Source organism: Echiichthys vipera (assembly GCF_963691815.1).
Source record: "Echiichthys vipera genome assembly, chromosome: 13".
NCBI lineage: Eukaryota > Metazoa > Chordata > Actinopteri > Perciformes > Trachinidae > Echiichthys > Echiichthys vipera.
In genome coordinates, this window is record NC_139838.1 from 4,039,117 (window position 1) to 4,055,781 (window position 16,665).

The window sequence follows — 16,665 nt, forward strand, 5'->3', positions numbered from 1 at the left end:
AAGGCTCCCAAGTTGTATCAATGAAGCATTTTCCAATTCCTTCCCCTGCTAACATGGTCTCTAGAGGGTGGACTCTTGATCGTAGTCCTCTGGCTTTTTACCAAAAGTAATGGTAGGGCTTTTCCATTGGCACTTTTGTCTGCGCTGAGCCAAACCATGTAGGGTTTGCTTTCCCATTACCACTTTAAGTGCGTGAAGCCACACCTGAGATGGTCCGTTCCTTTGTCCGGAATCTGTATGGTCTAAAGTTTAGTTTCTCACCTGTTTGTATTTTCAGATGTCTGTTTTATTTTTACTTTCATGGTTGCATTTAGCCGTATCAGAGATGCGTTGATTTACTACCAAGGAAAACCCAACATTTCCTGATTCTGCTTCTTCAAAATAAAAGCTTTTAAATAACAATATCATAGGGGAATTTTATTGTGAAGAATTTATTGGAAATCTCATATGTTTATCCACTGCTTTACAACTGCTCCGTTAGCTGCCTAAATGCAGACACTGCAAGAAAAGATTCATGTCTGTGAATTCAGCTACATTTTATTAGAGAAAAATATAAACTACTGAAATACAAAGACAGTCAAAATTCACAGAGCTACTATAGAGCCAGAACCCTGAAACTCCACTGAATACACACCCTAAGGTAGGTAGCCCTGTTATAATGGAAACGCATCTTCCTGCTGAGCTGGGCTGACGGGCTAAGCCGAACCAAACCAGACAAATGGTGGATTCCATGTTCCTTCACAGTCACCCAGTTGAATTTCCTGATCATATGACCTTTTTCTGTTGCCATCCTGGGGAATTGAAGCCTGGGAGTTAGTTCAGGCAGTCAACTCAAGTCTGCACTACATTAACATAGTATTCACGAGTATTAAATCTTGCAGGGTGGAATTTATCATTGTCACTCCCACCTGCCTGTATGGTGTCTCTTTGTGATATTGATATTCCATATTGTCTGAGGCATAAAACTAGTAACCATTCAATACCCCATGCATCTTAGTTCATGACACCTTTGATTCTTATACCTCTTCTTCTGCAGATGGAAAACCCACAAGTGGCGACGATGCCAGCTGGTTCCATGGTCAGTACGTCAGGACAGTCCTGGAGCTCAGGAGACCTGTGGGCCAGGCCTACAGGTTCGGGGTGAGGACAGACACACATATGTGCACAGACTACACAAACATTCACACCTTTTCTTCTTCTCTTTATGAACACATTAGTTAAATTGAGCAGGAAGAACAGCTTATGCATAAAGGCATTGGACACCACTGGTATGGGGTTTTAGTGGGGATCGGGGACCATTGCTATCTTGACGGTACAGCTCAGATGATGAAGACGTCTTTGATGCTTACATCTCGGGCTGTTACGACCACGAGCCTCTCATCCATGAGTATGGTTTCTTCTATAATAGCGATACTGTTGGTGTATAGTAGGGTCAATAGTAGGTCAATATGAGATTTTTGAGGCTGATACCATTGCTGATTCAAGAGCCTAAATATTCAAAATTTACTGATATGGTGGCTAATATAATAAAGTTTTTGAGCTGTTATAAAAATATGAGCACAGCTTTTGAAACGACATAACTCTGGAACTCCAGAGATCTCTATGGCCCATATCTCCATTACCGGGACTCAACTCACTCAAACTATCTCGACTGTTGAATAACACTACAGGTAAAAGAAAACACATTTAGATTTTAGGGGGATCTGTCCCTTTAAGGTGGCTTGCTGAGTGTAGCACTATTACCTGTGGCTGCAGTGAGAATTGAGGCAGACAGTTGACTTGTTATCAGTGCACACACTCAGACTTCTATTAAAGTCTCAGAGACAGAGACCATTATTGGATTCCAATGATGAGCATCCTGCTCCTCCATCTTGGGAGGCTCTTGTCATTATGTACCATTAGCTGTAATAGTATACTCTGAGCTGGAGAGACACAATTCAATATGAGGCTCTTACTATTTATCCACTCATACAACGTGTGGAAGGCAATAGCCATTTTACAGAACTTACTTCTAGTATTTCCCATGAATGCGTGCAAGTGTGTGTCAGGGTGTGTAGTAAATGTTGCAAGTATAAGGGAAGGAGACTGAGGGGTATTGGTGTTTTTATTGTTGACATACAGTATTGTCGCCCATGTTTTCTTTACTATGGGGCAGTTTAATAGCCATTTTCTTTAGCCATCGAACCAGCCAGCAGTGTGTTAACCACACTGCTAAGACTCAAGTCAAGCCATGTGAACTCATAATCCCCAGTACACCCCCCTGGACATTTAAACCATTAGAGAGCAACTCTCTTAAAATGTGTATGCTCCAGTGACATCTGTGGGCTGGTGTGTGTGTGGCCCACTAACTGCAGTGGTGGAACGTAACACATTAGTTCAATTTAAACCCACCTTCTGAACTACAGCAATAATACTGCTACTTACAGTACACATACATGCATCGAAAATAGTAGCAAGGAGAAGGAGAGCAGTAACACAGATAAGCATCTTAAAGTGAAATTCCAGCTTAAAATCATCCAATGGTCTATTTCGACACTAGCACACATCAAATAAGCAATCGAGACAATTTTTTCATGTTTAAACTATTAACGGAGAAATCCTGAAGAGTCGCTAACAGTCGGACGTGGCTAACACTGATTAGCTCGGAGCAGTATAGTGAAGGCATTAAAACGTCTTTTTTGACCACTAATGCTCAAAATAACACAAAATGGTTGATGTTTTGACACGGCTCCACGCATTTCGGATGCACTGGCAGACTTGAGTTAAAGATGCTCTTTGCATGAGCCCTGTTTTGGTAAAGGATTTCTCGCTGCACGTCATCCAAGCCTCCCACTCTTTGCGCAGTGCCACTTTAAATGCCCAGGTCACGCTGATGTCCAGTGGCTGCAGATACTTAGTGGTGCCCCCAGGAATCACACCTGGAAGTGAGTTTGTGCTCTTGATGGCAGCTTTCACTGAATATTTCATATGGGCCCTCATGCTGTCCATACCAATTCTTTTTTTCTCGGAAAAAAGCCCCCTGGTCGCCTTGCGTTACTCTCTGAGCCAATCCTGCCAGGGTTCCGGGGACCAGGGACTCAGATGCAGACAAGGGATTGGTGGAAACAAGAAAATTTATTGAGCGAAACACAGATATGGATTGAGGTAGTGCTGCGGTGGTGACTGTGAAGGTCGGCGATTCTCAGGGTCCAGGCTGGAGGTTTGAGTCGTTTGGCGAGGCAGGCTGGGTTCAGGCTCTGGGCTGGTGTCTGTGGCATACACAGGAAAAACAGAATAAGCAACGCCCTAAAGAATAGGCTCACAAGTTGTCAGGTGGCTAGCGTCTTCTCACTAGCATTGATACAATGATCCTGCGGGGACTGGAAGGCTGCTCTGAGCATATGTAGCTGGGGTGATTTGCCGGTGATAGACAGCAGGTGTGTCAGCTCTCTCCTCGATTGGCTGCGGGTGTGACAGCTGTCTCCTCAGTAACCACGCCCTCCCCTCAGCAGCTACCAGAGGAGAGGGAGAGAAAAGAACACAGAGACAGACAAAAAAGCAAACTCACCCAGCACACCAAAAGGACAAAAAGAAACACAAGGGAGGGAGCTGCTGACACAAAGTCGTGTGTGCCCTGAGAGACAGGCCTTTCCGATTCATAAATCTAAAACACCACGATGGCCCACCTCTAAGATCTTCTATTTTCATCTAGGTGGCGATTGCTTTAGCCTTCAGTCTGGTCTGCACAGTGGAAACACCGCGTCCGCCTGCTCTCTGTGTGTTAACCCAGTCTTCCAGAAAGTTTTCAAGCTCGGGGCATCTGCTATGATTACCTCTGAAAGCTTTCCTCGTCTTTTTGCATTGTCTCAGTTCTTCACGCGGGCGTCTCCACATTCTTACCATTGATTCATTTATGCCCAGATTACGTGCGGCAACCCCCAGAGTGCAAAATGTTTTTGGTGGCACGAAAAAAAATGAATAAGCCGCACTGTAGTATAAGCCGCAGTGTTCAAAGTGTGGAAAAAAGTAGCGGGGTATAGTCCGGAATTATCGGTACTTTTTTTGAGAGGTGAAACATTTTTTTAATAAGATTAATGGGCTACTAATGGTCAATGGTGTTTATGTAGCGGTAGTACTCTTTAATGATGACCCACTCTCAGTCACTGTTCAGCTTGGACCCACATTTATTTTGGCACTTGTGAATAAACACAACACATTTAGCCTCAACAGCCAGCTCTCATTAACAATGCAGCTCACCATGTACACACGAGTCCAGAGATAGCAGACTGAGATGGAGAACATAGGAACAAAATAAAATGACAAATGTAAAAACCAAAATAATATTACATGTATCTAGTGAATCAACACAATACAGTTAGCCTCCACAGCCAGCTCATTAACAATGTAGCTCAGCCTATACACTGAAACAGTATGAAACAAAACACACTAGGTTTGCTGCCATTCATATAGCCACACCACATGGATTAGCCACAAGCTGACGGCTAACAAGTTAACAAAGTTACCTTCACAGTAAACTACACAGCAACTTGCTACACATAACTTCCAATCACTCAACGTTATCACAGAAAATGAGTTAGGGTTTTCGGGGCGTTATCTCCACATTTAAAGCAAATAAAACACATTTTTACCAATAAAAAAGAAAAGTATTTTGGTGGAGCGTAGCACAAATTGACCTACCAAGAGTCCATTGATAGCAGACTGAGACGGGAAAAGGGGCCTCTCTGTGAAATCTGCACGGATCCCTCTCCCTCTCGTGAGGCAGTTCATTCAAGTAAACAAAAGAAAATAAGAAATATCTTTGGTAGCTAATACATCACAGTAAAACAATAAAAATAAGAGTAAGTAAGTGGCACCACCAACTTATTAACTCCATTACATTTAGATGTCCAGTCGTGTTAAAAGCACAGCTTTACTTTTTTAACATACTGAATGTATGTATGCATTGTGTATGCACAATGTTTTATTCAGTATTCAGGCCACATTTACCGCAAACAAGATTTTACTATAAGAGCAGTGTTTAGATAGAGCATGCGGCTAACTGTCTGATGATTCAGTGTATGTTGGAGTAGTATGGAGCATCAGACTCAGAAATCTACCTCAGACACATGAATGACTCACATGGAGAACATCATTTAATACACCAACACCCACAAAAGGACACACATCCTCATAAAACTCTATTGGCTCCTTTCCTCCGTAGCTGTTTCGTGCCGGAAGCAGGATGGGGGGCAGGCAGACGTCGAAGCTTGTCTTAAGTTTGCCAGCTCCATGCCGCCTCTCACGCACCTCTGCCAGCTGCCCTGCCAGGAAGACTGTCAACTCAGCAGCTGGTCCAAGTTCTCCTCCTGCACAGCCGATTGTGTGGGCGTCAGGACCCGCAAGAGGATGCTAGTGGGTGAGTGACAGACTTTGATTTCAAGATGACATCCAGGTTATGTCCATCTCTAAAGCAAGATTAGTGGATGTTGATAAGCTGAGCTTTTTATATGTGTAAAATTGCCTGAACGGGCTCCAGACGACCCTGTTCTTTTTTATATCTAAATTCCTACAGTTCCACAGGGACCTCTCCAATCCCTGTAGGCTCCTACTGACAGCAACTAAGAAGCTTCAGTGTTAGAGCTAGGGGCTCCATGCCTTGCTTAAAGTGTAATTTGAGCTTAAAATCATCCCATGGTCTTTTTTTTGGCACTTACATACATCAAATAAGCCATCAAGACAGTTATTTTAATGTAACAACTATTAACAGAGAAATCCAGGAGCGTCCCTAACAGCCGGACGTGATTAGCTCGGGGTAGTACGGTGAAGGCATTAAAACGTCTTTTTTATCCACTAATACTGCTCAAAATAACACCAAACCTCTGCAGTAGCATAATAGGTGTCCTTACACATAAAACAAAGCACCAACAATGTAGTTAGTGAACCCAGAGTTTATTAAAAGAGTGTTTTGAAATACTTAACTATTGGCCCATGTACCAGCTCTTCTCATAGTAAAGTCCATTCAAGTGGATTACGAAAGTCAATCCAAAAGGAAGGAGCCCATTGGTGCTTGGTTTTCTGTGTAGGGACTCTTCTCATGCTGCTGCAGAGGTTTGCTGTTATTTTGAGCAGTATTAGTGGTTAAAAAAGACGTTTTAATGCCTTCACCGTACTGCCCCGAGCTAATCAGTGTTAGCCAGTTCCGGCTGTTAGTGACTTTACCGGATTTTTACTTTACAATATTTTACTCGAAAAAACTGTCTCGATGACTTATTTGATGTATGTATGTGCCAAAAAAGACCATGGGATGATTTTGCACTAATTACACTTTAAGGACCAATAATCTAATAATAATCTAAACTGTGAAGTGGTTGACAGTTAATATTTTTGCTTATTTTTGCAGGGAAGAGTAAAAAGCGTGACCAGTGTAAAAACCACCAGATGTATCCCCTGAGTGAGACCCAGTACTGCCCATGTAACAAATACAACGCCCAGCCTGTGGGCAACTGGTCAGACTGTGTCCTACCTGAGGGCGGCCGCATGGAGGGTCAACTGGGCATGAAGGTCCAAGGAGACATTAAGGAGTGTGGCCAAGGATATCGTTACCAGGCCATGGTGTGCTACGACCAAGACAACCGCATAGTGGAGACCTCTCGCTGCAACAGCCATGGTGAGTAATGCACTTACCATAACTCCTAACCCTTTATTTCTTCAAACAAAAAAGTGTGTATGTCAGAGAATGCACCAGGTAAGTAGTGAATACATACATACTATTTATCTATCATAAATGATTGTAACAACCCACATGTAAAATTTGTCAAGGTTTAACAAAAATGGGAGTTTATCCCTGACTTTTATTGACTTCCATTATTTACATAGCATGACTCCGCCAGATGGATTGATTTACATGATTATCATTGTCTTAGCAATTCCATTTGGGAACTTTCTTTTGGAGATCCATGGCGTTGTTATCTGGACAGCGAAACCTCATACTTTGTGAAACAATGGCGTCATCACCCCACCTCCGACTTCTAACCCCGAGAGACGGACCCATAGACTGTTTACTGAACTGGACGCTGAGCCACCTGCATGTGAATGAATTGGGCCGACCACATATTTCTCCCTTTTCCCCTCTGAATAACTAAACTTAAAAATAAGCTTTTTATAAATAACGTTGCTAAGAGGATGTGAGAAAGTGCCGCCTGTGAGTGCTTTGGGACGGGGCTCACAGCAACACCCTCTGCTTGTTGAGCGTATGCCGTGCTAACAGCATCGGGGCAAAGCTCAGAAAGTAAACAACATGTCTGTAAAGGATATTTGTCATTTGTGCAACGTGAATCTACGGATTGAAGGCCCAAATTCAGGAGCCTGGTCCATATTCAACAGAAGAATCACAGAGAAAAAAGAATAAGTGAGCGGCTTGCTTGATATCTGTACTTATCTGATCCATGGAAGCTGCAATGTTGTTTACACTGAACAGTCACTTCTCGTTCGTCACACTTAAATCCACCTCAAAACCAACGCTTATGGTTTTGGTCGCTTGGGCAAACTTCTTCACACTTTCCCTGCCGCACGTTACCGGACTAATCTGTGAGTAAAATAGAATTGAGCTCACAACATCAGGATGGTCTCACAAGGCAAGTATTTACACCCATGCAAGTCACTTTTAAAAACAATGTGAGCCTGTCAGTGGCAAAACCTTGTATATATACTGTCGGTACTCATGTTTGATTACATTGCAGCTAATTCACAGCAGCCAGGCTGCAGCAGTCATGCTCATTACTGGAACACTTCTAAAAGCGGTTGTTGCCATTAGTCACTTACACAGAAATACAGGTTAAAAAAGATACCAAAATTCCCCCTTGATCTCCCTTAATAATAGAGATGACAGCTTGTTGTGGAAGGCACTGACAAACAGCATATTGTTGAATTAAATGTATCATAAAATATTGACCCTGAAATGTGACCGACTGAATAATACCAGTAAGTGTTGTCTCCATAGTAATCTTATTTTTAGTCATACTAAAGGCCTCATGCAGAAGAGAACAACCTTTAATAAGTCAATGAACAATTCTCTCCATATATCTCTCCATATATTTGGGACCAGTGGACCTCTTAGATTTCATTTGACCCAGCTCAGGTCCAGTTATCAGTGCCTCCTTTTCTTAGAATTCCAGTGTAAATTCAAGAACCAACCAGGGGAACATGGGGATGGATTCGCAGTCAGCAGCCCAAATCTGTCAGCCCACTTTGTGTGAGCTGTATTAGCATTCCATAGTATATTCCAAAACAGGCAGAAAAGGGAATTACAAATCACAGTGCTGTCGTATTCTGCATCTTAACCCTGGGAAAAGAGAGAACACATCAGAGCACTAGGGGGAACGAAAAATGTCTGTGTTTGCTCATTGAGAATCCTTTCTTCTGAGTCAGATCTTCCCTCCTAGTATGGGGCTGCTTGATGGTAACTGGCTGCAACTGTAGAACCTTACTGGACTCAGAGTCACTTTTATTATGTTTGTACAGTGGTCCCCAAACTCTTTACACCATGTACAATCTCAGGAAATATTAGGCTCTGCAAGTAATACCCTAATGGCTGACGTTAAAATATAGTAGCGGAGGCCTGCCCTATTCAGCTACGGACAGTTCACTCAGGAGGTTTATTTCTAATCAGAAGATCATTTATTGGTGAATGTTGTCAGCACTAGAGTAGCACCTCCATCTGAATTTACACATTCAAACTCTACATACTAATAAAAAAGTATAATAAAGTCTTCAAACTCTATATACTAATAATAAAGTGTAAGCTAGTTAAAGAAATAAACAGAGTGCGACTACATTTTAACTGTTTTCTTACTATTTTTCTTATTCACATTCTTATTAATAAAAATAAAAACAAATAAAAGCTTAATCAAGTGCTTTATAAATGTGTTATCTACCTCTGTAATGTAAGGTAACTGATGCATTTAGGAAACATAATAATGCAGAAGATGAGGGACATGTGGGGCTCTGACACAGCTGGAGCGTGCAGCGTGTGCTTGCTGTTTACAGAGCGTTATCATTCATTATCAGTGTGGATGCTCACATCACTATTGTGATAGTTATCGTTATAGTCAGTGCTGTCACCGTACAACTTTATTATCTTTTTGGCCGACCATCCACACATAGCCGGCGTTATCGGAGCAAAATGGTTTCTTTTGAAACCCGGTCCTATTGTGGGTAGATTTGAAAATGCCCACGCCCCATGGCGTTGTTATCTGGACAGCGAAACCTCATACTTTGTGAAACGATGGCGTCATCACCCCACCTCCGACCTCTAACCCCGAGAGACGGACCCATAGACTGTTTACTGAACTGGACTCTTTTTATGAATAACGTTGCTAAGAGGGTGTGAGAAAGTGCCGCCTGTGAGTGCTTTGGGACGGGGCTCACAGCAACACCCTCTGCTTGTTGAGGGCACTAACTGCAGAGTGATTGGTGCATCAGAGTCCAAAACAACACAAAAGTCTCCACTAACACCAGAAACAGTGACACATTTCTCTCTAGGATGGAGGAGGATTTGGGAAGTCTCCAGATTTGGAGAGAAACTCTCTCTCCCCGTCTCTTCTTCTCTGTTGTTGGTGTATTTCTGTGGCAGTTACAGCTCGACATCCAGGCCTGCAATGTGTACTACAGCGCTTTAGTTGGTTTCACTGGTTTCGTGTGGACGCAGATATTTCTTGAGCTTGTTGGAGAGTGTTGTGTTCGTAACATGGTAATTATCTGAGGGAAGATTCTGATTGGCATCCAGGCTGGTTGGTCTCACCTCATGGTGTTGTATGTGTATTAATTGTAAGTTTGTTTTTCTGTGACTGGTGACAGGTTACATAGAGGAGGCTTGCATCATCCCCTGTCCATCTGACTGCAAACTCAGTGAGTGGTCAAACTGGTCCCGCTGCAGTAAGTCCTGTGGAAGTGGGGTTAAAGTTCGCTCCAAGTGGCTCAGAGAAAAGCCCTACAATGGTGGAAGACCGTGTCCTAAACTGGATCATGTCAACCAGGTGAGAGAAATATCACAATGGGACACTTGTGTGAGTGATGTTGGATGGTTCTCATTCTTTATAATGCCAAATGAGATGAAGTTTACTTTTACTGTTGCTTGAATGGTAGATTTCTGTTCCTGAGTACAATAATCACAACAATTTGTTTTCTGCTCTTCCTTTCTCTTCTTTGATGAATGGATGAATCCATTTACAGGCTCAGGTGAGTACACTGCTGCTTCTTCCATTGGTTTCTGTTAATTCATTTTTTTTTTTTTATCCTTTTTGTAAGGATTTTTCTTAGACTTCCAAAATATTTTCTTTCTTGTGTTTAGTCATTTTTGTATAGGAAGGTCCAATGTTATATTTATATTATGTCTAATTTAGACTGTATTTTATTCTAATGAACCATTGTTAATCTCAGTATATATTCTCTTTGATAACTGCAGATCAGTTTTAGGGTTTAAGGACACGTATAAAATTCAGTGTATCGATAGTGTATTTTGTTTGATTCTGAACGACACATTCCTGTAGAGAATCAGACAGGTAACGGTGATGTTTGTGTGTGTCAGGTGTATGAGGTGGTTCCGTGCCTCAGTGACTGTGGTCAGTATGTCTGGATGGCAGAGCCCTGGAGTGTGTGGAAGGTCAGCAATGTGGATCCGAAGGATAACTGTGGTGAGGGTGTTCAGACCAGGAAAGTCAGGTAAGATGTCAAACCATGTTCACTCAGTCAGACAATAGGCCTTTCTCAATCAGTTTTCTCGTCTGTATTTGTGTTGTCGTGGACTTTATCCAGTCACGGCTCATGTTCCTATTCAGTAACTAATTTCAGTCACTAAAGCAATTCTTACCTTTCTGGGATTTTTACACTTTTCTTTTGTAAGCATATGGCCACACAGGTGTTGAAACTCATCAATATTCAATTCTCATATATATCAGATAAAAATCTGACCAATCATTTTATTCGGCCCCAGTACATTGATTTGTCGGGCTTCCAGCCTGTCATCGTCACCTTCCAGTTGACTACTACAGCAAGGAACAGCGAGGAACTGACGCATCAAGAGGCAAGACCAGAGTCAACATCGACTCTGCTTTCCAGCGATGGTGGAGGTTAATGCAGCTTCATCCGGAGCTAAAAAGAGATGAGATGGTCGCAGAGTTTTAGTTATCAGTTACTATAGTTCTGTAATACTATGTTATTTGTGCAAGTAAGATAAGCGTTAGTGTCAGTGCAAACACCAGCGGTAGTTTAAACAACCCAGCCGTTTTACTTTTGCTGCTCACTTTCTCAGCGCACGTGTCTGGGGAGGAGGGAGCGTCAGGGAGGCGGAGCTGTTCATGTACATTTCTTTTCAAAGTGCTGTGCAATGTGCCAGAAAGGTAAGAATAGCTTTAACTGTGAGAACTTTGGGTTCTCAAATATCCAAGCGTCAAATTGATGATGGAGGACAGCCAAACTTCAGTAGGAGTTTTTTTGGAGGGGTGTGCATAAAACTGACATCAGACCTGTCATGAATATAAAGGAGTCATTATATTTATGACTGTTGTCACTAAGTTTCACTGGGTAAATTATGACACATTTAATGTGAAATTTAAGATGGCTGTGTTTTGACAACCTGACATTAACTTAGACATCCTAACCTGTCAACAATATGTCACAGCAGGGCTAATTATCAAACTTAAAGAACATATTAAGCTTTATGTTTTAACATTTTTAAACAGGGGACAGAGAATATAGCACCGAAGTGATTCACAGACCAGAAAACATCGGACTCTTTTTTAAAAAAAGGTCAGATGTTCTCCGCTTTGCCCAAGAAAGGTCCTATGTTTCCCGCTTTGTTTGTGACCGAGGAACCCTATTTTAAAAAAAGGTTCCTATTTTCCCCGTTTTTTTTTGTTTTTTTTCAGTTGAAATAGGCCTATGTAGACCCTAACACTACCCTCTAAGCCTGATTCTGACTGTAACCTCTAACCCTAATAAAATAAACAAAGGAACATAGGACCCGGGAAACATAGGGATGACCCCATTAGCTGGTTAGCTTTGTTAGCCGTACAGCTAGTGGTCCTATTAGCAGACTGAACCGTGGAGGAGCCAGGAGCCAAACCTGGCAAGAAAACCACCTCTACGGTGTACCCTATTGTAAAACTGATCTCCTTTGGTCACAGAGGCTGTGTTTGGTACCGGTAAGGTGACTCACCCTAGCCTATCTTCACACGTAGTAACATCCTTGTTGCCATGACAAATCCACTTGAAGTCAAGGGAATATTCATGACACCATGATGGTTATTAGCTTTTCATTTACGTATAAGTGTTGGATTTCTGCATTTGCTGTGCTTTTCATGCAGGTTTAGGTTCAAATAGAGATGGATAACCAGGTTAAGATAAGAGGGCAAAGTAACAGACAGTAAATTGAAACACTTAAAACAAAATGAAAAGGAGCTCTTAGAAACAAATCTTACTCTATCAACTCCACAATAGCACCTCAACATTAACAATCATTCCCTCTTCTCCAGGATATAGGTACATCCAGAAATGGCAGATGTAACTAGTCCTACTGATCAATAGGCTTACACTAACTCTTACCTGAATCCCTTTGTGTCCAGATGTATGCTGAACACTATAGATGGGCCCTCTGAGCAGGTGGAGGACTACCTGTGTGATCCGGAGGAGATGCCTATGGGGGCCCGTAACAGCCGACTGCCCTGCCCCGAGGACTGCGTTTTATCAGACTGGGGAGTGTGGAGCCCATGTCCACTGGTATTAATGACATATTACTTCCTCTGTCAGTGCTTTTTGGTCACATATAAACTGAACAGTCTCCACACTGGGAATGTTACCCGTACTTTTCAGGCAATCATGCCTCGGGTTAATAGTGGACAGGTTAGAGATGTCAGGAAAGATGATGTCAGTAAATTCAAAAAGTATAATACATAAAACATTTATATTTATTTTGTATTATTATTATGGCATTTTTATGCCTTTACTTGGAGGGTACAGCTGGAGGTTTGATAGGAAATGAGGGAGAGAGAGGGGGCTACATACAGCAAAGGGCCACAGGTAAGAATAGAACCCTGGGCCACTGTGGTGAGGACTTTTAGCCTCTGTATATGAGGTAAATATTAAGTATTAATATTATTTAAGTAAATATTAATTTCCAAATCAGCTAAACCACTAGACCATCCTCATAATGCTTATTTAAACAATACATGCTATCCCAGAGAGCTATGGACTGTCACTACTAGATTCTTCAGGCTGTCCTCATTCACTGTTAGTACAGTACTTGAACCTATGAAAAGAAATACACTCTAATGTGTATGCAATCCACATATTTATTACTGTAGAAATTACGCCCAGAGCAAAGAAAGAAATCATGTGACTTAGAAGAGCGTCAAAATTTCTGCATGAGGAGAGTCGGGGTGGTGAATGGGTCCCAAAACACAAGACTTTGACCTGGGGGACTGGTCTTCGTGTCCCAACAAATCATCACCATTTTTTGTTGTCTAAACTTAACCGCCACCTTTTGTCGTCTAAACTTAACCGTTACCTTTCGTAACTTGTCAAAATTCAGGCTGGTATAGAAATGTGTCCATGTCTGTGGCATGGATGCACCAGTTAAAGTAAAACATACTTGGTGTTAGATCTGTTTTGTGATTTATAGCGTGCATTCATTGCTCTTTTCATGAAATTCCTCAAACTACAGCATGAGCATTAAAAGCCGAATGGCAGAAAAAAACATGCTATCCTAAAAATAATTTAGTAAGGGAAATTATATGAAAGGTGTTTCATTTCACTGGAGAGAAGGAGATAACAAAAGTGTTTTGCTCAACACATGCATCAGCTGTAACAGAATGGCTGCATAAGTCCTGATCCTTTCTCCCGCTCCTTAGCCATGCGGTGGGAACAGTACTCGAGAGAGGAGTGCTTACCTGCTCCGCCAGCCTGGAGAGGAGAAGCAGTGTCCTCCGACAAAAGAGACTGAGCTCTGCAAACTCAACAGCAACTGCTTTCACTACTCCTACAACATCACCGGTGAGAACCATTTACAGCGTCAACTATATGCAATTATCAGAGGCAGCAGAATTTAAAGGACAATGTAAAATCATGCTCTTGAGCTGGATCGCATTGAATACTTTTGAGTGTTTTTTTTTTACTGATGAGACGTCTTCCTACAGATTGGAGCACATGTCAGCTCAGTGACAGAGCAGTGTGCGGAAACGGCATCAAAACCCGCATGTTGGACTGTGTGCGTAGCGACAGCAAATCCATAGACCTCAAGTTCTGTAAAGAGGTGGGTTGTGTAGCATTTGTTTCCTGTTTGTTTGTTTGTTGTTGACAAAAAGAAAATAGAGAGTAAATATACCCGTTTCTCTCCTGCAGCTGGGCCTGGAGAAGAAGTGGCAGATGAATGCTTCCTGTGTTGTGGAATGTCCTGTCAACTGCCAGCTGTCTGATTGGTCACCGTGGTCTGAGTGCACCCACACCTGTGGGCTGGCAGGTATGTGTGTGTAGTTGTGTGTACCAAAGTAACCTAGTATGGATCATACTACTGAGATGTTCCAAAACAAATAATGGCATTGTTTCGCCTGAAAACTCTGGTTTGATTTAATTAAGGTGAAAATACAATGGGAGCAACCATAGAGTTATCTGATCATGTGTTTCACGAGATGTCTAAAGACGCTTCAGTTCCCTCTCAGAAAAAGCTGTCTGGTGGCACAGTAAAGCCGAGAAAATATTCTGTATACAGTATATGTACACTTAAAGTGTAACTCTGGCGTAAAATCATCCCATGGTCTTTTTTGGTAAATACACTCATCAAATTAGTCATCAAGACTATTTCTTTCATGTAACAACTATTAACAGAGACATTCCGGGGGGTCGCTAATGGCCGGATGTGGCAAACACTGATTAGCTCGGAGCAGTATGAAGAAGGCATTAAAACGTCTTTTTTAACCACTAATACTGCTCATGATAAGACCAAACCTCTGCGGTAGCATGAGAAGAGTCCCTACACAGAAAACAAAGCGCCAATGGGCTCCTTCCTTTTGGATTGACTTTGGTAATCCACTTGAATGGACTTTACTATAAGAGGAGCTGGTACAGGGGCCAGTAGGTAAGTCTTTTAAACACTCTTTTAATAAACTCTGGGTTCACTAACTACGTTGTTGCTGCTTCGATTTACGACTGTTTGTGACTCTAGCTATGATAGCTTATTTGATGAGTGTATTTGCCGAATAAAGACGCTGTGATGATTTTACACTGGATTAGGTGAATAGGGCATATTTTTAGCTAATATATATCGTCATGAACGTTTCCCTGTTGATGACTGCAAAGTCATTTTCTGAAGTAATCAACTGGTTGACTGAAATGTTATGTCTAAATATGCAAATTAGGCATTATCTTATGACATATGTGCTAATTAGCATACATGTCTAGAACAGATGTGAAAATTGGATAGATCCTTGTTTCATTTTGTTGACATATTAGTCAAAAGTTTACAGATATCTCTTTTTATCACTCCATCAACCAGAAAATACTTTCAACAATAATAACAAATCCATTTTCAACATGTTTTTAGGAATAAAATGTGTAAATTAGTCACAATCACTTGTACAAGGTTTAACCATGAAACCTCCCCAGCTGATTACTTACATTCAGACACTTTTTTTGTTTTACAAGTTTTCTGAAATGTTCCGTTTAAATATGCAAATGAGGCATTATCTAATGCTAAGTTCTGGTGATTCAGTCAAATAAACACCTTAAGGTATATATTTTTTCCGTCCAGTAGTCTGAAAAAGACATGTTCAGGACCTCTTAATTGACTAGTGCATGAAAAGACAGTGTTGTTGCCTGTAGTGTGTCATCTTAAACTGAAATAATGTTTAGTTGCTGTCTTATCCACAGCAGTGCATTTCTTATGTTCTGTGTCAGTACTCCTGTCTGCTTCTCTAAACTGAGGTACCTTATACAACCACCCTTCAAACAACCAGAACTTTCCCTTTAAGATGTCCCCATACTGCAGTAACACTTGACCAGTTTTTAAGACATGAGCAGGATCGAGTTTCTGGCTGCTATTTGGGTTTCAGAAATGAAATACTTTAGTAGAGAAATCAACGTGACCACAAGGTCCATTTAGTAGCTGCTCTGTAATGTTCAGTCACACCATCTCCATCAGCAGATGTAGTCCAGTTGCTATGAAATTATTATTTCTGTGTGCTTCACAGAGGTTTCAAAGCAGAGGTGTGCCCTGGAAATAACACAAAGGGGGAGAGCCAGATCGATTGAAAAACTTTTCAGTTAAACGTCTATTTTTAAAGATAACATTATGTATACAAATAATGTTATCATGTGACTAACTATTCACATGTGTATTCTCTTAGTTACAAGTGTAATTTAATACATATGTCGGATGATCATGCTGTTTTTTAACTTGAACTTGAAACAGCATAATGTACTGAACCACTTACTCTTGTTTTTATGCAATATACCAGACAACATGCTAGTGAACTCGTTATTGCTAAAATTTCACATAATTTCTCAGAATATAAATAGGTTGAAAAATGATTTTTGTCAAGATGCACATTTCGATTAAAACTCACTTTTATTCTTTTATACCAGTTGGACGACAACATTTTAATTTAATTGACTTATTTCCCTTCCAATTCATGTTTA

The 16,665-nt window shown here is 41.4% G+C and overlaps 1 protein-coding gene across 1 annotated transcript in view; it reads left to right on the top strand.

Annotated features, from left to right (window-relative positions):
* thsd7aa (thrombospondin, type I, domain containing 7Aa) overlaps positions 1 to 16,665 on the top strand; it is a gene marked incomplete at both ends in the record, with an annotated part of 202,579 nt that overhangs the window by 149,665 nt on the left and 36,249 nt on the right. The window contains 9 exons of the mRNA XM_083925993.1: positions 1,037 to 1,140; positions 5,201 to 5,395; positions 6,380 to 6,646; positions 9,835 to 10,013; positions 10,565 to 10,698; positions 12,600 to 12,753; positions 13,884 to 14,025; positions 14,169 to 14,284; positions 14,374 to 14,491. Coding sequence (XP_083782119.1) covers positions 1,037 to 1,140; positions 5,201 to 5,395; positions 6,380 to 6,646; positions 9,835 to 10,013; positions 10,565 to 10,698; positions 12,600 to 12,753; positions 13,884 to 14,025; positions 14,169 to 14,284; positions 14,374 to 14,491 — 1,409 coding nt within the window. The remainder of the gene's footprint in view (positions 1 to 1,036; positions 1,141 to 5,200; positions 5,396 to 6,379; positions 6,647 to 9,834; positions 10,014 to 10,564; positions 10,699 to 12,599; positions 12,754 to 13,883; positions 14,026 to 14,168; positions 14,285 to 14,373; positions 14,492 to 16,665) is intronic.